Source organism: Hesperophylax consimilis, chromosome 2 (genome assembly GCF_061612785.1).
Source record: "Hesperophylax consimilis isolate HC1 chromosome 2, BYU_Hcon_1.0, whole genome shotgun sequence".
In the NCBI taxonomy this organism is placed as follows: Eukaryota; Metazoa; Arthropoda; class Insecta; order Trichoptera; family Limnephilidae; genus Hesperophylax; species Hesperophylax consimilis.
This window is the reverse complement of record NC_142837.1, coordinates 28,717,817-28,745,515: the sequence shown is the minus strand read 5'-3', so window position 1 is coordinate 28,745,515 and position 27,699 is coordinate 28,717,817. Positions and strand designations below refer to the sequence as shown.

The 27,699-nt window shown below is 33.0% G+C and overlaps 3 protein-coding genes across 3 annotated transcripts; all 3 read right to left on the bottom strand.

The window, feature by feature from the left end:
• Positions 1–4,891: 4,891 nt before the first annotated feature.
• Positions 4,892–8,162, bottom strand: LOC149425882 (uncharacterized). The gene is made up of 2 exons (XM_089645053.1): positions 7,384–8,162; positions 4,892–5,753 (listed from the first exon to the last, which is right to left on the bottom strand). Exons 1-2 carry the CDS (start codon positions 8,125–8,127, stop codon positions 5,313–5,315), a joined length of 1,185 nt encoding a protein of 394 aa, XP_089501179.1. The 5' UTR covers positions 8,128–8,162; the 3' UTR covers positions 4,892–5,312.
• Positions 8,163–12,060: 3,898 nt separating this feature from the next.
• On the bottom strand, positions 12,061–13,734 carry LOC149425881 (uncharacterized). The gene is made up of 2 exons (XM_089643810.1): positions 13,687–13,734; positions 12,061–12,432 (listed from the first exon to the last, which is right to left on the bottom strand). The coding sequence occupies exons 1-2, from the start codon at positions 13,732–13,734 to the stop codon at positions 12,061–12,063; spliced, it is 420 nt and encodes a 139-aa protein (XP_089499936.1).
• A 3,437-nt stretch (positions 13,735–17,171) lies between these two features.
• Positions 17,172–19,387, bottom strand: LOC149425880 (uncharacterized). The gene is made up of 2 exons (XM_089645042.1): positions 18,568–19,387; positions 17,172–17,820 (listed from the first exon to the last, which is right to left on the bottom strand). The coding sequence occupies exons 1-2, from the start codon at positions 19,360–19,362 to the stop codon at positions 17,380–17,382; spliced, it is 1,236 nt and encodes a 411-aa protein (XP_089501168.1). The 5' UTR covers positions 19,363–19,387; the 3' UTR covers positions 17,172–17,379.
• Positions 19,388–27,699: the final 8,312 nt, after the last annotated feature.

Here is a 27,699-nt window from a genome sequence, read left to right as displayed (position 1 = left end):
AGAAGAAATGTGATTTAACAAAGTAGTTATTCTCCCCAAAGGCATGATCATTGGTAGGTTGGTCCTGCCCCTTGGAAAAATAAATAATCTGTGCTGTCTAGCTCTGATGAAATTATCAGGGACATAAAAAGAAATTCGTTCCAGAATATCTGGATTGCAAATGTGCCCATTTAGCAGCTTGTGCGCCACTAACACCATTGCAATATTTCTCCTAACGTCTAGAATTATTGCTGGAATTCCCGCAATTATCCGTCCCCCTTTGTTAACCTCCCAATCAAACACCTAAATTAAATTTTTTGTGTATATATCTGGCAATATTTTGTATCATAGGTTAGTTTTAATATTCTCCTGACGAAGGAAGGGTGATTCCGAAACTGGTAGAGTGCAATTAAAATTATTGGTCTCAAATAAATTGATATCTTTTATTGTAGATATTCTTTCACTTTGAACAATCACCGGTACAATATTGTATGAGAACTAATTAATGTCTGAATGGCATGTAATTAGAAAAGTTGAATGCATCGTGGGTACAAATACAAATGACTGTAACTAAGCAGAAGCTTGATACAAGTAGACCGGAGATGGCGGGTAAAAAAATGCAATTATAATCAGCGAACCCCATTTCTGAGTTACGAATGCATTGTGGGTCTCAAATACAAACGACTGTAACTAAGCAGAAGCCATATAACATACCTGTTCGATACGAGTACACCGGAGATGGCGGGTGAAAGGATACAATTATAATCAGCGAACCCGTCAAGGACCCAAGAGAGTCGGTTTCTTCTGTTTGATTTCTGCAACAAATGGAGAAGTGCTAATAACAACTTCAAACGAATGCAGCAGGATAGAACTTGCGCCATTATATACAGTACTAAATATTCTTATGGACTTCTGGAATACCTGGAACTTTGGTGCGGAGAGCAGTTGTACCATCTAATTGTAGTGATGTCTGCGTTACTCCAAGGTGTAGAAACAGGAAAAATAGGTTTCCCTCCCCTCTCAATACCACGGAAAACCTAAAAATCCACTACTATTGTATTGCTCTCAGAACAAGTTCTTGACTCCCTGCATGTACCTGGTCTAGAGTTTGCAAGTGTTCGCTAATCTAATAAAAAACAGTTGCTTTTTGACAAGTAAACTTGAACTTCCTTTCAAGCACGTCGGAATTCTCACCTAATTTCCCTTTTTAGCATCTGTTCATTCACATAATTGGTGAAGATATATCCCAAATAGATAAAAAAACGCGAAGGAGAAAACAGCTCAGTGATGCGCTTAGGTCGAATTAATTGATATATGTGACATTATAATTAAATTAGTTGAAAATTATTGTAACTCACCTCTATTGTTCTGCGGTCATTCAAATAAAGGTAAATTTTAGCAGTTTGTGTACAAGTACTGTACTACATAATATATTTGAACAGTTTTTCCTATCTGCGTTGGAAAATTTAACGAAGCTATTTGCTCACGACACTTGAAAACAGGATCGAGTTGGTTCGAAAAATGTTATCATTTTTTTTTGTTTTTGTATCCATAAGTCCATTTTTTAGCATAAAACGGTAACAAGTAAAAAAATCAATCAAATCTTAAGTAAAGGTTCTGCAATCAATACCGTTACGTGAAGCTCGGATTCTATTCAACACCCCAATATATCCATTAATACGTTAGCAGGGGAACAAAGCTCATTGTAACAGTCATCGGGTCAGGTTAGTCATCCCAATAGGAGGAGAAATCTCGGCATAGTTATTATTTAGTGACTTTTCTACAGAAGAATCATACCTAACAGTCTTATTCTTAAATTTATGCCTTTTGCACTTGTTTATACAGGCAAAAACGATGATTTTAGTAAAATATAAATCAATGATTTTATAACAGCGCGGGGTAATTCCTACTTCTAGGTAACTCCAAAATCAGCTTCCTCGAGTTACATACAAATCCTTACCTTTAATTATTCGCCTATATAGGCCACACACATAAAATATTTGTGTGTAGCATTCATGTACGCTCATGTATACCAAAAACATATAATCGATATTGCGGTAAATGTGGACAAGGAACTGAACGGCATTCAAGAAAATCATAACTTTTGTTACTAGTTATTACCATTGTAATTATTGTCATCAACGGAAGAACTTATTTGCACATTTTTAAATTTTTTTAAATTTATTTTTTATTGCTGAAACATATAGTTCTACATAAATAATAACATTAAATGTTTTCATGAACCAGTAATGTTAAATTCATGATACATACAGAAAGAAACATAAATAAAATGAAAAATATAAAGTGAAAACAAAACGTGTTGTTTTGTTTCTTTCTCTCTCCTTTTCTATCCCCTGTATTTCTAATCGAGCATTATCTTTTTTTACCAATGTATTGACTTATTACCTTCATCTAAATTCCTACCTTGGCTCTGTGTTTATGTGTATATCCCAGTCTGTTTCCTTTTTTGTTTCATCTTGTTTGTTCTACTCAACCTCACTTTTTCTTTTTGTGTACTGTTTTGTATGTGGACATTTTAATTATTAACTCCCATGTATGTATTGTAAGTTCCTCTCGTCCTACTTCGTAATTAACAATTTAATTTAATTTTCTCCAATATGCATTTAGTAAACTGGATTAATGACAATTGGAAAATAACTACGGATCTGTAATATAGTATTTATGGATGCATTTGTTAAATTTCGACGATATTGTTATTTATTAAAATTATTGTTAAAAAAAATTATGTGACACCTCACAAAAGTACCCTTTCTGTACAGTGTAAAGATACTGTACAACTGTACACGTACAAGACTGTACATGTACTGCCACCCCGTTGGGTTGTGAGGCGAGTTAAGGTAGGGGCAGTACGCGTATCTTGAAGACGTCCGGATTATATGAACCTGAAAAACAGATGACGTTCCACATACGACAAGACTTTTACAAAAACGAGTCGAAGAAACAACCCGTTCTCATGAAACCAACATCAACTGTGAACGGGTGTTCCGCCCGTGTCCGTTGAGTTTCATGCCCGCGCACCGTTGCAACGGGATCAATGCTGCTAGTTCCCAAGAGCAGGCACCATTAAAATACCTGTAGATCAGACAAAGCATACGCGAATTGTGTCTGTGCATTCAAGATGACAATCGGTCTGTTAACAACGTATTCTCAATCATATGGACCGCCCTCTTTTGAACAGGATCAAGTATATTTTTCGAGTATAGTAGGGCTGCAGCCGAGGGATGGCTCATAAATTAAATTATTAGTCGTACTTGAGATTTGTACAGGGTTGGCAGCTGTTCACTATTGAAGAATCTGTTTGCTCTAAGCATGACGCCCAGTTTCTCGGAAGCCAGTTTTACTCGGGCTCCAAGCATCTCAATGGGATCTCCAAGCATCAAATTATTGGGGAGAGTGCTCCCATCAAATTGCACCAGACAGTTATTGATCTCCTTCTTTGCCAAAGTTAGACACACTTATGTTTTTGAGATGTTGAAGCTGACAAAGGTTTTATCCCATGTATGAACCAACTTTTAATCTCAAAACTTCTCAAGCTGTTTGGACGTCATATGTGGAAGGGGGCGTGTCAAAAATATAATTCTTGTTAATGGTGATATCGTCAGCGTAGCAATGATTTGGTGCATATTCAACGAGAGTTTCTTCAAAACGCTCCAAGTAGCGTCATACCGAGCAGATCGCCAAACGATCGGTTTTGTCGAAATCCGTATTGGAGATCGCTTAGGATGTTGTTATTCCTGAGGTATGTGAGCAATTTGTTATTAACCACCCATTCCAATACCTTTGAGAGAATGGAAGTGATTTCTATGGGGCGGTAGTTGGAAGGATTGAAGCAGTCCCCCTTCTTAGGGATTAGGTGGATGATCTCCTCTTTCCAAAGATTTAATTTTGAGTGAGAGTTTAAATAATTTTGAGAGCACTGGAGTTAATTCTACAGATCATCTCTTAAGGACCAGGGCAGGTACTCCGTTTGGCCCGCTGACTTAGTGGACTTTCATCTCATTTAAGGTCCGGAGAGCTTCCTTGTTTCGGTTCCTTGATTTATAAACTGCAGTTCGGGATGGAAGGGAGATTCTCTCCGTTATCTTGAAGAGTAGGATTTTCTGCTTAATTTGAAAATAGAACTAAAGAAAGACTACATGTGCGTTGTCTGCCAGCTTTTTGGCAATTCTTTGGTCATGGTCATCCTTAGCTCTATTTAGCATTATCTTGCCCGTTATTGGTATTCCGAAAGGTTATCCAAGGAGCCAATTTTCCGAAATGCGATATGAGCAGTGTTCAATGGAATGGAATACATAAAAAGTTTTTCAAAACAAACAAAACATGCATTAATTGAAGTGTGAAGAATTAGCGAAAAATAGAATTTTTAAGTAATAATCAGACTTAAAATTTAGTAATTGAAAACTCCTCAAATACTATCCGACCAACTTTTAATAATAATATATATGTTTAATAACAGGCATAAGGATGATATTTTAAACATATCAGGGATCAATTAATTTGTAACGATTGTAACTTTTTCATGGGTAAGACTTCTAGAAATTATAATATTTTAGTTAAGGAGCACCTTAGGTGTTTGAATATTAACATTCTGAATTTGCCAAGCAAATCATTTTATATGATATAAATAAAGGATTAAAAACTTTGCATACAAGTACAATGGGTTTACTATTATATAACTTTGATTTTTTAGAAACTAGAAACAGTGTCAATTCGCAATGAAATATTATTAATATCCAAATATTTTTAGCCAGCCCTTAAATTGACATTAATATCTGAGTTGATAATAATTTATTTCTTGTTATTATAAAAATCTTAGTTATATTTATTTATAAAAGTTTTTGAATAGATACAATAATTATCTATAGTATAATAATTTTATCTATGCCGTGTAATTGTTTTTATAATGGTAACTAATTAATCACCGTTCATTTGGAATAATTTTGTCTATACTTTTTTGTTTATGGACGAAGATATCGTTGGTTCCGAAACATGTCGATTAATTTATTATTAGTGATTTCTTTTCATTAAAAATAAGTTCATATTGCATTTTCGTTTCATAAGTTATTGTTCTATTAAACTTATTGAAGTTCTCTCATCGACAAATTACTCCCACGTTATAGTTGAACACATTTGTTAATCATTTATGAATAATACCCGTCAGCATATCGCTCGCCATACATTTTCATTGGTAGTGTATGAAGAACCAAGCCATGATGCGTATAGCGTAATGTGTCTCCACCCTAATATTGATACATTTCGAAAAGTACTAATAAAATAATAATACTAAAATAAACGTGAATCTAAGCATATTATTACATCATTTCCAAATCAATGAAAGTTTGGCATACTCCAGTCACACGATTTACAAATCGATTTGAAGACTCTTTGTTAACAAATTTTATATCATCTAAGCCGACTGTCTCCAAAGCTAGCAACGTATCAGTATCTTGAATATCTTCAGCCTCTCCCAAAACGGCTGGAAGTAACATGAATGACATAAAGAGTCCGTAGGATAAAAACTTCTTTATGTGCTCATCAAATACCGTCTTCGGGAAGAGATCTTCTATGTCGCAGTCCATGAGGCTAAGTTTGTTGGCCAAACGCTGGTGGTAGTAGTCCAGCAAGTACTGGAGGTGTTCCTTCCTCGTGTCGTAGTCTGTTCCCGTGAAGATGAGATAGGCGATGTCCGTTATCGGGGAAGCGTTGCGACAGACCTGCCAATCCAGTATCCTCACTTCCACAGGTTCGTCTCCCTGGAAATTGACATTATTTTCAAAATGATCTACTTACAATAAGTTTATACCACTCAGCTAGGAGTACTCCTGTTTCGGCGCGATACGCAAACTGCGAGTCTCAACTCTATTTTGAGAACTCGTTCTCTGAGGATGACTTTACATGATGTTTTTAACATAGAACAACTTAAACAAATCTAAAATTTTATTGAAGAAGAATATAATAGGAATAAATCTAAGCTAAACATGAAACAGAACAAGACACAGAAAAAAAAAGAAAACGGCCACAACTAGGAATCCAACCCAGGATCCTTTGTCTTACCGGGACAGCGACTTAACCACTCGACCATCGGGACCTAGTTATTAAACGTTATATTTCTCATATTTCAAATTCAGAATTAACAATATTATCTTGCAACTATTATTTCCCATATTTTTGGCAGCTACATTTTTTTAAATGATCGCAACATTCTAATGAACTGGTTTGTAACCTAGATAGTGTCTCGGATAAATATATCCGATTTTTATTTATATGGAATACCTATTGACTTTTTCTAAATGTCTAAATGTATATTCAGGAAGAATTTTTCTTTAACCTTTGAAGATTATATCTGTCAAAGTAATATATCATTGAAGAAGAAGATAATACTAACAAATCTAGACGTGAAACAGGACAAGTCACAATAAAAAGATAACCGGATACAAAAATCTGGGGCATCTTATGTCTATAATATACCTTCTGTTATCTTGTGTTGACAAAATGATAATCTTCAATATATTTATATGGTTGCAAAACTTATATTATAATTTATTTAAAAGGCCTCCAAATTTGAAATATTTAGCATTTTTGCTTAACAACATTTATTTGAATTACGAACACGAAAAAAGATCTTTTAAATGGTTTTGATTTGTTGAAGGAGATGCACAAAACTTTATGTTCAACTGTGGAGTAGTTGAAATGAGCAACGCACGTAAAGTTCTAAGGGCACAACGTCATCTGTTTTACGCACAGTTCCATTTCAAATCGCTCTTTTCTAATACAATGCAACTGCATGGCTAGAAATGATATCCCAAACACGGGAACACACTAAGGCATATTCGGCAGTATAGGATGGAGTTGGAAAGAAGAGCCAAGATTTTATAATACATGCAACCACATGGCTAGAAAAGATATCCCGCACACGGGACATTCGTCAATAGACTGGTGTTCAAGATATTGAAACCTCTTCCAGCTGATGGAGTTTGAAAGAAGAGCCAAGATTTTCAATACATTCAACCACGTGGCTAGAAAAGATATCCCGCACACCGCGTCAATAGACTGGTGTTCAAGATATTAAAACCTCTTCCAGCTGATGGAGTTTGAAAGAAGAGCCAAGATTTTCAATACATTCAACCACATGGCTAGAAAAGATATCCCGCACACCGCGTCAATAGACTGGTGTTCAAGATATTGAAACCTCTTCCAGCTGATGGAGTTTGAAAGAAGAGCCAACATTTATCATTTGTGTTTAATTATGTTGTATTGAATTTATTTAAAAAAAAAGTCAAAGAAGGAAGAGAGCAATCAGCAAACCAATGATGAATTTCATATAGTAAGTATTTTCTTGATAGATCAGGATATAGGCAAGTAATACATTGATTATTATTTTACCTCAAATTTAAACAGAAGATTGTTATTCCAGAAATCCCCATGGCATAAAACAGTGTAAGGCTCAGCGGCATCTGGGAGAGTGTACATTTCCAGTTTTTGCATTATATCAGCTGTAAAGACAGACACTTTTTCTGCCACTACATTATCCACTAAAACTGATAAGGCTCTTTCTCTGGCTAGTATCATAAACTCCTTAAAGGAATCATAGCCTTTTATTCCGCCAGAGTTATTGGCATACTCCAGAAACTTTTCCGGGTTCAGTTTTTTAAGTACAAAAGATAATGCATGAAAACTAGCCATACTATCTAGTACCAGTTTCAAGTGCTTGACTCCTAAAGAATACCTTCTGTTGGCCATCCTAAAACCTTCTTCACGCATATCCTGAAGCACCAAGAATTCTTTAAACTGTTCAGAGCTTGCTCGAAAGCACTTGATTCTCTGAAACCTTTCAGATTCTGGTACGTTGTATTTTTCCTCCAAAGCACATAGTCCAGGAAGCATAATATTGTAAACGAACACTTCTTTAACATACATTGCTTCGACGGGAAACTTTCCTCTCATCAAATTGGACTGCGGAGGGACTTTTAAGACTAGGCTGAGTTTTGAAGTCTCTCCACTATCTTTCTTTCCGTTTACCGAAATTCTGCATAAGAGGCCCAAAAAATTTTCTCCTGCACTAGAAGCAGATGTAACTCTCGTTGTAAAATCTTTAATGTTTTCATTTTTAATCACCTCACTGATCATATTTTCGATAAACTCGCTCGGAAACTCAATCACTTTTTCTATGTTATTCATATTGAAAAACACTTGTGTGTTATATTAGATATATGTATTTTTGAATCAACTATTTTGGATTGAACGTTTTCAAATTCAATTTTATTATTTTTTCAAATGGAACTCCGCACTTAGTTATATGCGACTCGAAGTTAGGATCCACATTGAAATATGAATTCTGAATATGTTTTATCTGTACTAAATGATATAATCTTTTGACAGATAAAGAGTTTGAGATTACACAATCACCATTACTTTAATATCATTAAAGAATAAACATTCACCATTACCAATGCAATTATCGTATGCTGTATTTTGAAGTTCCACTTATTTATTACCTTTATTTTTATTTATTAATTTTATTTTAGTTTATTTAGGAGACAGACAGTTGTACATGTGAATAAATTTTAAATTTTAGTTGAATATAAGATAAACCAGTTAAGTTCCATCCACAATCTTCTTTATAGTTACAGTTACAAGTTAGGAAGAAAATGGATATTTATTGAGTCATAACAATTTTTCACCATCACCACAATAGATTAAAGTATTCTTCTTCCGCAAATGTGAAATTTCAAATATGCTCTGGAATAGTTCTAACAGATGGGGAAGAGGAAGGTGGGGAAGTATCTGGCTATTCTGGTCGCCAAACAAGGCCAAAGCGATTTCAAGCACGTGTTGCGACGTGTGTCATTTTTTTGGGAAACGAGGGAAACCAATCAAGAATATGGTAGTTACCTGTAATTCTGAGGTTAGGAGTATTCTTATCGACAGCGGTCATTGCAAGCTTGGGTAAAATGGCTACCGTGTGCGCGATTTCTTAGGTGCTACCAGGTGTATTAATATAATATGCCATGTTCACAGTAATGTAAGTAGAGTATGTACCTAGGAGTTGCGTGCAGCCACTATGCTGGCAGCAGTCACGATTTTGAGGATTGCCCTAAAAAGGCAGAGGCAGCTGTCTGCGCAACCTGTAGACAGAATGATCATCCCGCGGGTGATAGAACTTGTCCCGCACAACGTGCACCAATCGAGATTCTGGTCGTCAGTAATTTTCTCTGGATATCCTTTTTATCTCCCTTGATTGGTATTAATGAATTTTTGTTATTGATAAATTTGTTTAGAAAGAACATTACCATGTTGGAGGATAATTACCATGTTTTTGTTAGTTATGAGACAGCTTCCTTTTTCATTAGCAAATCACTTGTTCTATATGTAAATATTAATTTTATTTTTCGCCTTTTTCGTTTTTGAGTCTAATGCAGGATCTGTTTTTAAGGATGCGGCAGTTCTTTAAGAACTTATATATTTGTACCGTTAACCTCCCCCCTCGGGGGGCGGTAATGATCCTCCGTTCTAATGACTATTATCTTCAAATGTTTTTCTTTTTCAAATTACCATGTTAATGTTATATTTGCAATACTTGTATTTTTTTGTGGTATTAAAATTTATTATTTTTGGGATTTCTCTCCAGGGTTATTTGTAATTTTAACTAACCCATTACTTCGTAAATGATACTCACTCTTGCTATGCACGGACATTGGATGTTATAAATTTGTTCAACACAAATGTAACTTCACTTATTTATAAAAAAATTAAAGCCTTTGTGAGAGGCCGGAAGGAGTAACCATCTGTTACTATTATTTATCTGGGCGGGAAAGCGGTGGAAAACCTCCAGTGATGAACGTATTACTAAAATTTCAGATGTTTCTAGAAGAATACCACGGGAAGATACTAATTCATTGCCTAGAAAAATAAAATTCTGTACTTATCGCTAATTTTATAGTTGAAAAACGTTTTCTAACAGTTTTACATAAAATATTTTAATGGTAAAGTACTGTTTTTATTAATTTGAAATAAAATATCTTACATCCGGAGGCTCCCATTGAGCAAAAACCTTCGATATTAGTGTCTTGTATCACCATAAAACAAAAGAACAACATCTTTCAATGTATCGTTAATTTTTTCAAATTTCTAACAAATTGCAATATTATTTATTTAGTATTAGATATTCCATTTGATAGTACTTATTTTGAAAATCTTGAGATTGAAATTGAAAGTAAAAATCGACGTAAACTCACAAAAAAGATTTCTGCATCGAAGCATACCAGCATGCCTACTTGAAAAAGCATACGTACATCAAATTGGTGACAGGATAAATCATCAAAATGATAATTCATCACATCTTTAAAAAGTTATATAAAGTCATGGAAAGTGATGAAACAAAAACTTTATTAACTGGGTTATGTAGGTTAAGTTAGGTTAGGTTAGGTTAGGTTTAACTTTTTTTTCATCGTTTTTAATGACTTTATATCACTTTTTAAAGGTGTGTTGAATTTTCACTGTGTTGAGTTATCATGGAACCCATAAAATTATCTACATAATATTTGATTCCTACGAATTTATTATCTGACTTTAATCTAATTTTTACGTTATCTTTAATTATTATCTTATTTTATCGTGATTTGTTTTTGGATCAGCAGCAAAAACTTGAAACGATAATTTTGGCCGTGAAATTCTCAAATCAAAATCTCATGTGTCCATTAATTTCTTCTATGCTAGGAATGTGACTTATTAACCGGCTCTTTTTCTTACGCCCCCTTTCTACATAAATGCTGGTAACGATATTAATTTAGGAAATAGTATCTCTGAAAACAACAAACTCACTTGGCCATCTATCTATAAATACGTTTCTAAAGACGACGTTAACAGGTTGGAACCGGTCCGATCTACAAATAAGAAGCAGTAAGTTTAAAATTGTTTAATTAAATTTCATAAAAATATGACATGGCATTATCTTTTTGTTTAAACTGACACAATCGAGCGAATATATAATAATACATAAAATGTTATCGTAGTATTTTAACTGAGCGCGAATTCGAACAATTTAATAACATGAATGAAGTTTTCTGGATCGGAGTTTTTTAAATAGATTTTATTATTTTGTTGTTGTTATGATCGTATAAAACAAATGACATTAGCTTTTTGAATATATGAACAGTGTTTTTATTTATTTTTAGTTTCTTATAACTGAAAAATTAGCCTTATTTTTCGGCAAAACTCACGAATTGTTTTGGTTAAATCCGCATAAAATTTTAAACTTTTTGGAAAAGCGATATTTTTTTCTCGAAAAGTGGTGGTATTTTGCAAGTGATATTATGTAAACTTTTGATATTATGCAAAAAAACTTTTTTACAGACAGTAACGTACACTACCAACGTACTTTGTCTTTAGGTAAGCGGCGACCTTTAGTCGACTGCGTTCCATTTACTAAAGCTTTGCAAAATCATAGACAAAAAACACTAGAAAAACTAGCGAGAAATACGGAAATTTGTGTGATTTGCCCAGTAATTAAAAATTTCACGTAAAAATTACAAAATTCACTATATTAACTTACATCCACTTACGGGAATAGTAATACAAATTACGGGAATAGTAATACAGTAATACATTCTCGTAAGTTTATGTAGTTCAGTTGGGTGCAAATAGATAATAATAAATAACTGATACTTTCATTTTCAAGATTCAATTCAAGTTTCATTTGCAAAGTTTGTAAGTATAAAGCATAATATACGAACGAATTCAAAGTTTTCAGTCTGTAGGAAATGGCCTGCTTTCACCTTTTAACAGGATTTTAATAAATCAGAAATATCAATTTCTATAAAACAACAAAAAAAAACTAACCCTCTTACTAATAAACGTGTTTCAAATTTTACACTTCTTAAAGCAAACATTTATTATAAACGGTTGTTTATCAGTAGTGTAAATTTTCAGCTTTACTGATAACCGTATTTGAAATTTTACCTAACTGATAAACAATCATACATAATGCAAGTATAATATTATTAAAATAGTTGTTATAGATGTAAATATTCATGGCAGATTTAAGTGGCATCGGGGTATTTTTTATATAATTTCCAAATCTATGAACGTTTGGAAGACTCCAGTCATTCGAGTGGCAAATTGACTAGCGTTAGAGGTCTGATTATTTCCAAGGACGCTTGGAAGTAGCATAAATGCCATGTATATTCCGTAGGATAAAAAGTTCTTCACGTGTTCATCGAAGACGGGCTTCGGGAAGATATCTTCTATATCACAGTCCATTAGGCTGAGTTTGTTGGCCAAACACTGGTGGTAGTAGTCTAGCAAGTACTGGAGGTGTTCCTTCCTTGTGCCGTAGTCTGTTCCAGCAAATATGAGATAGGCGATGTCCGTTATTGGAGAGCAGTGGCGACTGACTTGCCAATCCAATATCCTCACTTCTATAGGTTCATCTTCCTGAAGATTAAAAAAAGGATATTTTTACCAAATTTATACTATTATAAAATTTTGTGACTTAAGTGACCTTAAAGAAGGTTTTCAGATTTGGAAAAGTAGGAAAGTTATACTAATTTGGAAACTGTAAAGAAATAAAATGATATCAGAATCAATCAAATAAACCATGGAACATTGCTGTTACCTACCAACCCGATTCATGAAATTTCTACGGCCGCTTAAAAGGGTTATTTTTTGTGGTTTTTATTCTATAAATATCTTTATCAAATTAAATTATATGTACACTACCTGCAAAGTCTAATGGCACATTATTATCTTATTTTGAGAGAATTATGCACTTCGTATAACAATACGGTTGAATTCGTTATAATCAATAGCGCTTGCTTATCTTCCTCGACAGATTTAAAAGTTTTGTGAGGGCTGGACAAAATTTTTCTTAGAGATATAAAAGTAGGAAATTGAATCTTTTCAACAGGCAACGTATAATAAGAAGAAATACATAGTTATCAATACGTTAAAGTTTAATAAGAAGAAGTAAATAGTTTAATTAACATAGTTTTACTGAATAAGATGAGAAGACGTAATGAAATGAGGGGTAGATGACTAAAGATAAGAATCAATTAAAGTCCGCACATTCCGTCAGTGAAAGGAAGTTCAAGATGTGGGAAGATCTTTTGACTTAAAGGTTACGATTGGTCTTTATAGACAGATTATGTTATAATAGAAAAGACGGTGAAATATTAAATTCTTTACCTCAAACTTATACAGAATATTGTTATTCCAGAAATCCCCGTGACACAAAACAGTGTATGGCTCAGCGGCATCTGGGTAAATGTACATATCCAGTTTCTTCATAATATCAGCTGTAAAGGTAGATGCTCTTCCTGCGACAGCCTTATACTCTACTGCCAACAGGGCTCTCTCGCGTGCTGCTACCAAGAAAACCTTGAACGGAGCGTAATCTTTTAACCCCTTAGAGTTGTTTGCAAATTCCAAAAACTTTTTTGGGTTTAGTTTTTTTAAAACGAAAGACAGCGCATGAAAACAAGCCACGCTCTTTAGTACCAGTATCAAATGCTTAATTCCCAGAGATTCACTCCTATTTGCCATCTTGAAACTGTTCAGAACTGGCTTTAAAACACTTAATTCTCTGAAATCTTTCTGATTCAGGAACGTTAAACTTTTCCTAAAACGCACACAATTCAGGAAGCATAGTGTTGTAAACAAATGCTTCTTTTATGAATGCTGGTTTCTCACCACATTTGACTTTGGAGGAACTTTCAAGACAAGGCTGAGTTTTGCCATATCGCCGTTTTCTTTTTTTCCAGCTACCCAAATTCTGCACAAAACACCCATGAAATTTTCTCCAGCATAGTGGCAGCTGTAACTATTATTGTAAAATCTTCGATTTTTTCATTTTGAATCACTTCGCTAATCACATTTTCGACGTACTCGTTTGGAAACTCAATAACTTCTTCGTTATTATACATATTTGAATGTTATGATCGATGAAACACTGTTATGATCGAAATAATTTGTATTTTTTCTGAAAATATTTTGCCAACAGAACTCTTCGCTTGGGCCTACATACGCGACTTAATGTGAATACTTATCTTTTTATCTGCTTTCGATATAATCTTTGTTCCTGATAGAATACTATATGACACAATCAGTTTTTTCATAGATTAGTATGGTAGCAATAGTGTATTACGTGCGTTATCACATCGCGGTGCAAATTTCATATTGAGATTTAAATGTTTCAATTCTGTCCCAGTTTTCTATTTGTAATTAAATATTATAACGTTTATTTTTTATTGAATACGCTTACCAAATATGATAGCAAAACAAGAAAAAAATAGTTGACCAACAGCAGTTTTGATGCACTGAACCTACAAATAGTTTATTGCCGGGGGGCCATATCTGAGATACATTTGTTGATATCTTAGGTCCGGTATATCATTATCCTTGCTATGTGTCACATTCCTCACTCAAATTAAGGCGGGCTAGGTCACCCGCTTAAGCCTTGGTAAACCGCAAAATAGTTCCTATTTTAGACGTCGAGGCGCTAGCAGTAAGATATGTCAAATATGACTTTTACACGATTAATTACGTACGTACGCGTAAATTGACCGGTTTTAACTGTATGGACTATTAAATTCATCGATGTTGATGTTATAAACTGATAGTCAATCAAACTAGATGTACCGGACAGAAAATGGATGTACCTAATAATTATTAAATAATTAAGAAAATGAATTTTCGGATATCACACATTTTACGATGCCGAATCCTTTGAGGCTTATCTCGCACGATGAGTCATTTTGCTAAGAATTCAAAACACCGTACACGTGTCAAATCGCCATTTCAAGGATGAATTACTCGCACGATAAAACTGTGGGACCTTAGTAATTAATTCTGGGCGCTATGACGTCTTACAATATTTCTGTTTAGATATAAGAATAATTGCTCCACATTAACAGGTGTAGAAATTGTTGAATTCGACCCCAATAAATACGCAAACAACTGGCCCAACCAGTCAGTTGTCCGACGACATTCGCAAAGTTGTGTTTCATTGCAAATCCTTACCCAAGGTACCCCCGAGAGGAAACCGGCATTTTACAGTCAATGTCACTGGCGTAGGTGTCCAGTACACAAGACAAATAATCTGGTAAGGTATTAAAAGAGGAATTTTTCAATGTTCTGACAGTGTTTTCAGTGGTATGTTTGTCATATTTTCATGAATAGTGCATTGACTCCAGCAAACAAATACTATTTAAAATTCAATCAGCACCATGCTAATTGAAGTGTGGAACTTAATAAAATAATCAAATAGCAAATTAACTCCGCTTAAAAAAAAAGATCGGTTGTATCTAATCTTGCCATTTTCATTGAAAATATTACTAAATCAATGGATGATCAAATCCAAGTTGACGTAATCTATACAGACTTCTCAAAAGCGTTTGATAAAATTGACCACAGTCTTCTTTTGTCCAAATTACTAGCTTTGGGAATTCATGGGGATTTATATAGATGGTTAGTCTCCTATCTTAATGGGCGCACTCAGGGAGTAACAATAAATGGCTTCATCTCTGAGATTGTAAATATACCCTCAGGTGTGCCCCAAGGATCTCACCTGGGACCGTTACTGTTTACAATTTTCATCAACGACATTATAAAATGCTTTAATTATGCAAATGTTCTACTTTTCGCTGATGATATGAAAATATTCCTGCCTATTAATTCTATAATTGACTGCTTTAAACTACAAGAAGATCTGTATAGGCTTAATGATTATTGTATCCGCAATCGTCTCAACATGAACACTTCTAAATGTTATGTAATTACCTTCACTAGAAATAAAATTAAGTTTGACCATAATTATCATATAGCTGGCCAACTACTCAAAAAAGTTACACAAATTCGTGATCTAGGTGTTATACTTGACAGTAAACTTACATTTGAGGCTCATATTGATATGATTGTTAAGAAAGCCCTTAGAATGCTAGGATTCTTATTCCGTATTGGAAAAGAATTTAATAATATCATAACACTTAAAATATTGTATTTTTCTTATGTTCGCAGTCATCTTGAATTCGCTTCTCCCATATGGAATCCTCAATATAATATTTACATAAATCGCATTGAAGCCATCCAAAGAAAATTTGTCCATCATTTAAATTTCAAACTAAATTCAAACCTTGACGTAAACAGCTCGATGGACCTTTATGGACTTAAGCCATTAAAAACTAGAAGAGACTCCGCAGATATAATATATCTCCATAAAATTATCAATGGCTTTATTGATTGTTCTCCCCTTCTGTCTGAAATTAATTTTAGAGTTCCGAGCGTTAGAACTAGAGAAAAATCACTTTTTCATCTCCATAAATGTTCTACTAATATAAGACAAAATGCGTTTATATTCAGAGCCTGTAGTATATTTAATAAGAATTTTAATGATATGGACATATTCTCAAGTAATTTAGGAACCTTTAAAAGATATGTAATAACTAACATTAAATAATTTTAAATATTCTACTTGAAGTTATCATGTTATTGCTTTGAATCCTTTCCAGTTACTTACCTTCCAATTTATACTCATGTGTTCAATTTAGTTGTAGGTATACATTTATTATATTGTTATTATTGCTATTGTGTAGTGTTATTGATTGCTGCTGTGTTGAAATTTTACAATACATTTTGTTTTGAATTTTAGTTGGTTATTAGTATATCAGTTAAATTTAAATTTTTGAAATTTAGCTGGTTATTAGTATATTATTTGTGTTCCTAGATCTGTTATTATTTTTTATTTATTATTTACAATTTTGTATTTTTTGTAAATTTCTCAGGCCACGGGTACAGAACCCTTAGTTTCTTGTTTTAATATTTTTTATTATTATTATAATTTTAAGTGAAAATCTGTTATTGGATTTTATCTTTATTATTTAGTTTATTCTTATATATGTAAATAATCTGTTGATTTTCCCAAATAAATAAAATAAAATAAAACGGATGAAATTTTGAATAACCTGACAACATTTGAAAATCTCCTCCTATCATCACAGTAAGCGGGAATATTGCTTGTGTCGTGATGGAAGACTTAACCAGACGGGGAATTGAACACACCACGCTAGGGTGGTATTATGTGAAAATAAAAAAAGTTTATAGGCGATTTAGTATTAAAAATAATTTATTTATTTTCGTAATTAAACATTCATTAAGCTTGTGTAATAAAAAAATCTGCGGTCTATCTTAGTGGGCTAAGTGATTATTTAAGTGTATTTGTTCATTAGATTGTGTTTTTGTTTCTTATCACTAATAAATAACTAATATAGATAGCGAGATGAAGAAGATGCAGGTTTCATTTAGATACAAATATGCGTCAGTAAAAAAAGCCGATGCTGCAAACAAAAAGTGTTAGTGAATGTTCGAGCTGCGTAGTATAATATGATACTATATCACTCCCAAATCTGCAAAAGTTTGACAGACTCCAGTAATGCGAGTGGAAAATCGACTAGAAGACTGTTTGTTAACAAAATGTATGTCATCCAAACTGACTTTCTCCATAGCTAAGATAGTATCAATATCTGGTACATCCTCAGCCTCTCCAAGAACAGATGGGAGTAGCATAAATGCCATGTAGATCCCGTAGGATAAAAACTTCTTCACGTGTTCATCGAAGACAGTCTTTGGGAAGATATCTTCTACATCACAGTCCATGAGGCTGAGTTTCTTGGCCAAACACTTGTGGTAGTAGTCTAGCAAGTACTGGAGGTTCTCCTTCCTCGTGTCGTAGTCTGTTCCTGCAAATATAAGATAAGCGATGTCCGTTATTGGAGAGCAGTGGCGACTGACTTGCCAATCCAATATCCTCACTTCAACGGGTTCGTCTCCCTGGAAAAGTTTTAAATGTTTATGATCATGTCATTCAATGCAGTGTTTCATACGACAAACGAACTGATTTAGAATCATCTTTTATTCTAAATAATCGATTTTTGTAATTTTTAAAACTAAGTAATACTGCAGGAAACGCAAGATAATAAAATGATGTTAAAAACCACAAACTAATCGCTTAGTGTAAATCCTTTAGTATGTTTTTCTCTCTTAACTTATTAGTCATTCTTTAAAAGGACATAATAATAATTTTTCGCAGTGCCTTCGACTATAAAATGACTTTAAGTTCTGAGTTCTGAACAACCAATACTTGACGTAATAATATTATAAACTACGTGACACTTGTATTTTGAACCCTTTATATGCTTATAGATATATCTCAATTTTATGATTATTAACTTGATCATAGTATCTTAGGATAAGATACGACATAAGATAAGAAGGAGAAGACCAAAAAGGTTTGAAATGATGATGATTTTGCTGACTTAGAAACTTTAGTCAAGCCAGGTAGTCGATATTATTTTATAGATCTTTTCCACCTAAAGAAGTGATTTGATAAGATGTTACAAATAAAAAAGTAACCATTTTAACAAATTTTAAAAATTACAAGCAAGCCTTCATTTAAGATTAAAAGCTTGCAAATTTTTTAATAACTTCTGCAACAACAAATAATTCTAGGAAAAGCTTTTGCTTTCGAAAAACATAAGCTTAGGTTGGTAAACATGGGCTTGTGTTGTATTTCTTTACCTCAAACTTGAATAGAATATTGTTATTCCAGAAATCCCCGTGACACAAAACAGTATAGGGCTCAGCGGCTTCTGGATAAGTGTACAAGTCCAGTTTCTTCATAATATCCGCTGTGAAAATTGAGGTTCTTTCTGCGATCGCTTTATCCTCTACTGCTGCAATAGCCCTTTCTCGGGCTAGTATCATGAAATCTTTAAACGAACTGTAATCTTTTAATCCGCCAGCGCTGTTTGCAAGCTCCGAAAACTTTTCCGGGTTTAGCTTTTTTAGTACAAAAGACAATGCATGGAAGCTAGCCATACTCTTTAGAACCAGTTTCAAGTGCTTTACCCCCAGAGATTCCCTTCTGTTGGCCATTCTAAAACCTTCCTCGCGCATATCCTGTAGTACCAAGAATTCTTTGAACTGTTCAGAACTGGCTTTCAAGCACTTGATTCGCTGAAACCTTTCTGATTCAGGCACGTCGTATTTTTCTTCCAAAGCGCACAGTTCAGGAAGCATAATGTTGTAAACGAAGACTTCTTTTATATAAACTGATTCGATGGGAAACATTTCTCTCAATTTATCTGACAGCGGAGGGACTTTCAAAACAAGGCTGAGTTTTACTGTTTGTCCATTCTCTTTCTTTCCGGTTACCGAAACTCTGCATAGAAGACCCATGAAATTTTCACCTATACCAGAAGCTGCGGTAAGTCTCGTCGTAAATTTTTCAATTTTTTCATTTTTAATCACTTCGTTGATCACGTTTTTGACAAACTCGCTTGGCCAATCAATCACTTCTTCCTTAGTACTCATATTGAAAAAAAAACAAAACTCTTCGCTTAGAGCTTAGACGTTTACGCTCTCAAACGTGTGAACTTAAAATATGAATATCTACCCATTTTCTGTTTTAGCTTGTTAGTATTATCTCTTATCAATCTAGAAGAGATTACACAATCAGTATTTTGTGATAAATTAATAAGGTGTCAAATTACAATCGAGTTAAAGTTTTTGATGCATTTTTAAAATTTAAGTTTATGGATTTTATCAGAAATTTCATTTTTTTTATACTGTCCGGGTTTTCTATATATTTTAAACCTACTAGCTGACGTGTATCTGGCATCACTCGGGGTTGGGAAAGGTTGGGAGTAAAGTTTTGGGGTTATGAATTTTAATGTACCCGAAAACAATGGTTGTAGTTTTAAGATGGACACAACCAGAGATGTGCTTTATTTCAAATAAATCCATTTCAAATGGAAATGCAAAATGAAAAATGGGTATTTTCCATTTTGCATTTTAAATGCATTTCTAAAAAACATTTTGCATTTTCCATTTTAAATGCTTTTTTGCAAGATTCTTCCTACTATCTCTTTCGTCTTTTTTTCATAAGCCCCAAATATCAGTTGGTTCTCAACCTCGCTATGAGAGATAATTTACATTTGTCAAGTTGCTCCCTGGTAGGAGCCCTGGCAATTGAGTGATACCATTACAAAAAATACTGAACATTGGGCCATGACGCTGTAATATTAAATGTTAGATAGCAGTTTCTATGTTTTTACGTTGGCAACATTAGTCCCGCGCAAATTTTTTGTGGTTTCATAATCTGTAGTCGTGGTGTTTTTGGATTTACCATCATGTAATATGTTTGTTCTACATTGATGTCCATTATTAAATGACAAAATGGTTAAGAAAATTAAAAATTCTATAATTATTTTAATTGTTTGACCTGAGAAACCATTTTGCATTTTTAATGCATTTTGAAAATAGGTATTTTGCATTTTGCATTTGAAATGCCTTTCTAAAAACCATTTTGCTTTTTGCATTTTCAAATGGAAAAGTTTTGACCCATTTCCATTTTGCATTTCAAATGGTTTTGGGTACCCATTTTGCACATCTCTGGACACAACATTATTGTTGAAAAACCTTATTTTTTAAATATTTGTTCTACATGATCGTACTTTGCCTTAATTGTCATCCTAAACCATTCTTCTACCATTCACTTACACGCTATATATTCTCCTTGCACCCTTTCTCCGTTCATCACATACGCCATATTTTGCTTCACATAAGTGTGTGATTAACTTCGTCGGGCATCCTCGAATTCTTCAACTATTCACTTCCACGACATATACTCTCCTTATGCCACTTTATACGTTAGTCACATACGTCTAATTTTACCATACATAAATTTTTGTTTCACTCGATAGTGCCATGTCTTCCTCGGGTGACCTCGAATTCTTCTACGATTCTCTTTCACTTCATACATTCTCATTACGCACCTTTTTTTCGTTGATCACGTAAGATTTATTAAATCACAAATAATTATTTGTTCTCGGGCGCCCCCGACTTATCTATCATTCACTTCGTGTAAAATTATGAAGTATAAAAGCCTTGCTAGAGCATCCCGGACTTTTTCTGCCATTCAATACGTATACCACATTGTCATGTGTATATATGTATAATTTTAATAACTTGTTACATATGTATACCTATACCTATTGGTACATTGATTTCGTAAATTTTTTAATTTTTTTTTATTAATATCAATAGCAAAATTTGTACATTATGTAGGTTTAAAGTATAATATAAGTATATTTTTTGTATTTTTTTCACAGTCCTCCTCACTAGGGTTTCCTGTTCTGAGGCGGCCTGTAGTTTTTCTTAAATTTTTGTATTTAGTTTTGAATTGTCTTTACATTGTCTTCATAATGTTTGTAAGTTGATTATTACTTTGATCTCTAAGCCATGTTTTGACTTTTGTTTTAAATATACTCATTTCGTTTATTTTTTTGGTTTCATTTGGTAGAGCATTGAACAATTTTATAGCATGGAATTTATTATTTCTCTGTCCAAAGGAAATTGAATTTATATATTTTTTTAAATTGTATATACATTCTACATACATTCTTTTAAACTTTGTATCCCATATTTTCTTATAAATTATATACTTTTTATACTTATTTTAACTTCTTCTATATTTCATACTTGATTATTATTTTAATGTACATATTCAAATTCAAAAAAATTTATTGCACAAAAATACAGAGTACAAAGGGTAAAACTTATAGGTTATATCCTATTTTTTTCAGCTAACCCAACAAATACACAATATGTTACATAACCCAACAATTAGATGTTAACAAATATATGTAAATAAAATATAAAAAACAGAGGTATTTTATTTATGTAAGGAAGGTATTCATTTAAGGTGTAGTGATATTTGTTTAAAAGAAATGTTTTTAGTGATGATTTAAATTTAATTATGTCGGTTATTTGTTTGATGCTACGTGGAAGGTAGTTATATACTTTAATGGCCATGTAGTGTGGTCCTTTTTTAAATATAGTTTTGTTTGCTTTTGGGATTAATAAGTTTTCTGTGAATCTTGTAGCGTGTTTGTTGTGTTGAGTTTTTTTGTGTGAACTTTTCTGGAGATGATCGAACTAACAGGCATAACTCCATTATATATATGTCCGTCACTGTCAGAAGTTTACGATATTTTAACATTGGTCTACATGAATCCCGGTGATATAATAAAATAATATATATAATCAACCACCACAACACGGGTATGTACCTAGCTTGGTGGTATTGTAATAACCATGGCACTGAATCAAGAAAAATTTAAAAACATATATTAAAATGAGCAATCGCTGGGTATCATAAAATGTGCATCGTTTGGTACTTTTTTTGGTTCTTTTCTGAGAAAAGAAAATACTTTGAAGTGAAAGAAGAAACTATCAAAATTTCACCTTATAAATGAAGGCATATTAATAAAAAGAAGACGGAATGATTTAGCGTACGACCATTCATAATTTGTAAGAACGTAAATTTATTAAAATTTATAACTTCGAATAAGAGGATTAATGTTTCATTTTTATAATTCATTTCCTGAATCCATCATACGACGCTTCCAAAATTCCTGATTTTTTTTGCACTTCACCTTGGTGTTGAGCATTATTTTAAGTTACTGAGATCTCAAAGTTTTTGAAATCTTGGTGAACTGGGTTGACAATATTAAACCGAAGGTGAAGATAGCCCTTCATGAGCGATAAATATAAATTTATCTCTTACGCTTAAAATAGATCCAATTCATGTTACCTAATGTATATTTGGGTTCATTTTTACATTTTAACTCTCACTTATTAGATAGAACATAATTTTCACACTTTTCCTCGAATTTTCATTAACTAGTAACATTTTTAATTTGACTAGGAATTAAGCTTAACATTTGGATTCCTTTATATGCTAAACAATTTCATGATTTGAAACTGTGTGGAACTAGTGAAAAATTAAGTATTTAACAATACCTTTCCTACAAACATAAAGATAGTTGTTTTCAAGTGGAAAAAAAAGAAAAAAATTAAAAAAAAAAAAAACAAAAAAAACATGTAATTTGAAATTGGTTTTAGACTCGTCGCGTCGTCAAATTAAAGGTAACAATGTTTTGTTCAATTGGGTTATTTAAAAAAAATGACAAGGACATCGTTGTATCCTTTTTTTCATATACGTGTATTATTATGACATAAATAAACTTTTTTTTTTTTCGTATACTAAAAAAAAAAACAGTTATTTTTTTTGCCATACATACCTCGCTAACTACAATTTTCCCCGAACCAAGCGTCGCAGAGTCTAGAGGAGGCGTCCGTTCGCCACCGAAGCGGGGCGGTAACGGATAAAATTCACTCAGTCGTTATGCTATACGTTATATCGTTACGCCATAAGGTTAAATTCGAAATTCCAAATTCGTTTAATGCCCCCCATTTTATTTCATTAAAAAAAACAACTAAATTTGCAGGTTTTATTTTATTTTGTGAATTTCAGGCATAAATACAAAAATGTTTTTCGACTATTTTGTAAAATACTTAAATAGCCACATTATGTATTTATTTAAATACAAACGACACGACATGTGCCATTATATAGGGTTTTCCAATAAGAGGTGCTATTTTGAATAGCCCGCTATTTCGGTAGATGTTACTTTTGAAGCTGTCATTTTTTGACATTTGACAAGTAGAAACTACGCCATTGATAAAAATGGAACGATACACGCTTCAACAACGCTTTGAAATTATTAAAATTCACTTCAGTGAATCAAATGCAAATCATTTTCAGTGATGAGGCCCATTTCCACTTCGGTGGCTTGGTCAACAAGCAAAATTGTCGCATCTGGGGCTCGGAAAACCCAAGAGTTATTGTTGAAAAGCCTCTCTATCCTCAACGTGTGACTGTTTGGTGCGGTTTATGGTCCGACGAAGTCATTGGACCTTACTTTTTCGAAAATGAGGCTGGAGCAACAGTTACGGTGAATTTGATTGCGCTATTGAGAGATGATTAATGATTTTTTACGGCCGGAATTGGATGGTATTGATCTGGACAACGTTTACTTTCAACAAGACGGTGCTATGTGCCACACAAGCAACGAAACCATCGATCTTTTACTATTGAATATCAAAACAACACCTCTTATTGGAAAACCCTGTACAATGAAAATGTATCCAGAACGGCGTTCATAAGTACTAGATTTTGCAAATCAAAGTATTTTTTTATACTTGAACTTAAGTTTTTTCTGATTTAAAAAAAAAAGGTTGATTATTTATGAGGCCAAGATGTGTTCTACCCGCAGTATTTAATTGAAGCATCTATAATTATATAATTTTTCAAACCAAAACCACATGATTTTGAATGATTTTGCATTACTTCGCACTGCATCGCCTTAAAACCAAGACCGACCGAATTGTGAATAAAAAGTTAGGAAAAAACACAAAAACAAAAATTTAATTTAATCCATTGTTTGATCCACGTACGAATTATTATTAATTATTAATATAGAGGTGGTTGTAACGTTTTAAATACAATTCAATTCTATTAATCTATTATTGAGTATGGTATCATAGCATGGGGAGGTGGCATATATTCTGCACTAGACCCAATCATAAAGAAAACTGTTTTAACTAAACGCAATCATAAATATCTAAGTACAAATCCTCTTTAACTAATTTTATGAAAGTGTTTGAAGTTCGGGAGATATACGCAAAAACGATGTTCACTTATTTTTTATACAGACATACATAAACATTATAAAAAATATGAAATACTCGAAATACTAACAAAGATTTACTCTAAAATCATGTAACTTATAGATCTTTTGGTCAACAAAACTGTAAGTAACTTGCTATATAAATTTTCAACATTCTTCCAGATAGGAATGTGATTCATAAAAAAATGATGACAGGATCATTATCGGTACACTCACCTAAATCCAAACTAATTGATTTAACCAAGCCATTCAGTGAACATACTGAACATACACGTATTATTATACTGTATATTCATAGGTATCATAAAATAATTTACAAAATTACTGAATCAAAACAGGTGTTAGATAGTGGGTTTCTGATTCGAACAGCCTAGAGAAATCAAATATATAATATTCACGATTACCGGGCTAGCTCAAGCAGGTTTCGTGTCTACAGTTCGTTTGTATGGAGAGAGAACAACATCCTCCCATAGGTTGATAGAACAAAGGGGTTTCTTGGAAATAAAACAAAATTATTATGGCGCTACAAAATGTCTTCAAGAAGACTTATATTACAGCACTTGAATCTACGCGGAAAAGCTTAAATCTCTTTGTGGACGGTTAAAAGAACGGAAAATAATTTATGGGAAGAGATTTTACGATACCGCAGGGCGAGGATTTTGTAGACGTCCTGGTTGGCAGCAGTGGCAAATACTAATTCGAAATATACAAGTACTTAATTTTTGGTGGCAAAAATTTTCAAAACACTGTTTTGCAAAGCAAATCTCGAATTCCAAGCGGAGAAGCGAAAAAACCTGTTTTCACGAAAGCTAGAAATCAAGAGAGGTCTACTTGCCTGCACCCCTGGGGATCCGGCGGCTTAGCCCCGCCTCCACTGTACATTATTTTTAGACATGTATTTTTTGTTATAGTTGCTAATTAAAAAAAGAAAGACACATAATTGTAATTATAATTAATGTGGATGATGCTTTGCTTTCCGTGCGGTAAGTACTTCATTTCTCTACTCTTGTTTGTTGTCCGTTTGCTCTGGGGCAGTCGATGTAAGAGAAACACTTTACAAAACATTTTATCCGATTCGAAATTCCATCTACATTTTTTACTCCATGTAAGCTCACGAATCGCTGGTTAAAGTTTATCAGGTTTGTCCCTTAAGAACCTATATGCATAGTATGTATTTATTTAAAAGATCATATTAAAACTTAATAAAACGTTGCATTATTATTCCCCAGATATTATTATTTTGCAGGAACAGCAAATGAAAGTAAAATAGTTTGTTTTGTCTCAACGGAAACAACCTTGGACGTAAATAAATATGTAATATTATTTATTTGAAAACACTGTTCCTCATACGAATGCCTCGTGTTCTTGTGTGTACTGCCACTCGAGTGTAAAAAATAATGAATATTCCCTTTATATTGGGGAATGCTTTTGACACGTTCATTTTCCGAATAGATTGTAGCAAAAAGGATTATTATTTAGAACGCCACCTAAAAAGGAAGCGCCCACACGCCGGCGCTGCTTGCGAAGTTTCCCCGTAGAATTATTGTTTTTTTTCAGATTTTATTTTTTCAGGATTGTTTCAGCAATGTATTTTTTTAATGAAAATTTTGAAAATTTTGTATTTTTAAACGACAACAAAAGGATGCTGGTTATTTGGCTTGTTCATTCATGAAAATATATGACGCGAATGTCAATGCTAGAAGAAGTCGGGGATGTACGAGGAAAAGATGGCAAGATAATACTTAAGTCAGGCCATGTCTAGAGTCATAATAACAGAAGGGTATGTATCACACATTATATGAATGTGAAGGAAGCAAGACCGCCAGATTCTTTGGCGGTCCATCCTATCTGACTGTCCCTTCGGAGAAATGGCATGATGGTAAGTTAGTCTCCACGATTTCTGTACCTAAAAAAAAATAAAAAACAAATATTGTTTGTTGATTTTTGATGGTTTGATATATTTTTATTATATACCTAATTTAAACATATTTTCAAAATTATTATGTCTTGTAATTTCTGTAATTTTTAAACTTTGTATAAAAAAATAATGATATTGTTTTGATAGTGAATGTGCGAATGTGATTGCTGCAGACACATTAGTCTAGGGACATTTATATTTGTATATAAAATTATTTTATACTATACCAGAATGTACTTTAAATGTCCTGTTTGTGTCTCAAATAAAACAAAAAAATTAAAATAAAATATTCATTTAAAAAAAAATGAAATGATAATATTTGAAACACACATTTTTATTTATGGTTATCAAGTTTAATTTCTAGAACTCTATTTTGATTTTAAGTTTTTCCTTAATATATTCACTAACATTGTAATTCAATTTATAAAAGAGTTTATTGATAAACAAGTTCTGCTGTGTAATTATTATTATTAAGTGATATATGTTTTTTGAAATAATATAATATAAAAATACTATTTTACATATAAAAGATAGACTTATGTATGAAAACATTAATATTCTGTAACGAGTTTAATATTTTAATTTTATTCTCCTGTATTGTTTACGATTGACTCCCAATGCTTTTACTATTTCCTTCTACTGCGTTGTTTACGATTGACACCACTATTTTCTTCTCCTGTATTGTTGAAGATTGACTCCCAATGTTCTTACTATTTTCGTCTCCTGCATTTTTTACAACTGACTCCCAATACTTTTACTTTTTTTATTTACCTGCATTGTTTACGATTGACTCCCAATGTTTTTACTATTTTCTTCTACTTCGTTGTTTACGATTAACACCACTATTTTTTCTCCTGTATTGTTGAAGATTGACTCCCAATGTTTTTACTATTTTCTTCTCTTGCATTGTTTACAACTGACTCCGAATACTTTTACTATTATATTTTCCTGCATTGTTTACGATTGATTCCCAATGCTTTTATTATTTTCTTCTACTGCGTTGTTTACGATTGACACCACTATTTTTTCTCCTGTATTGTTGAAGATTGACTCCCAATGTTCTTACTATTTTCGTCTCCTGCATTTTTTACAACTGACTCCGAATACTCTTACTATTATATTTTCTTGCATTGTTTACAATTGACCCAATGTATTTACTATTTTTTTCAGGAGCAGGAGCATTGTTTACGATTGACT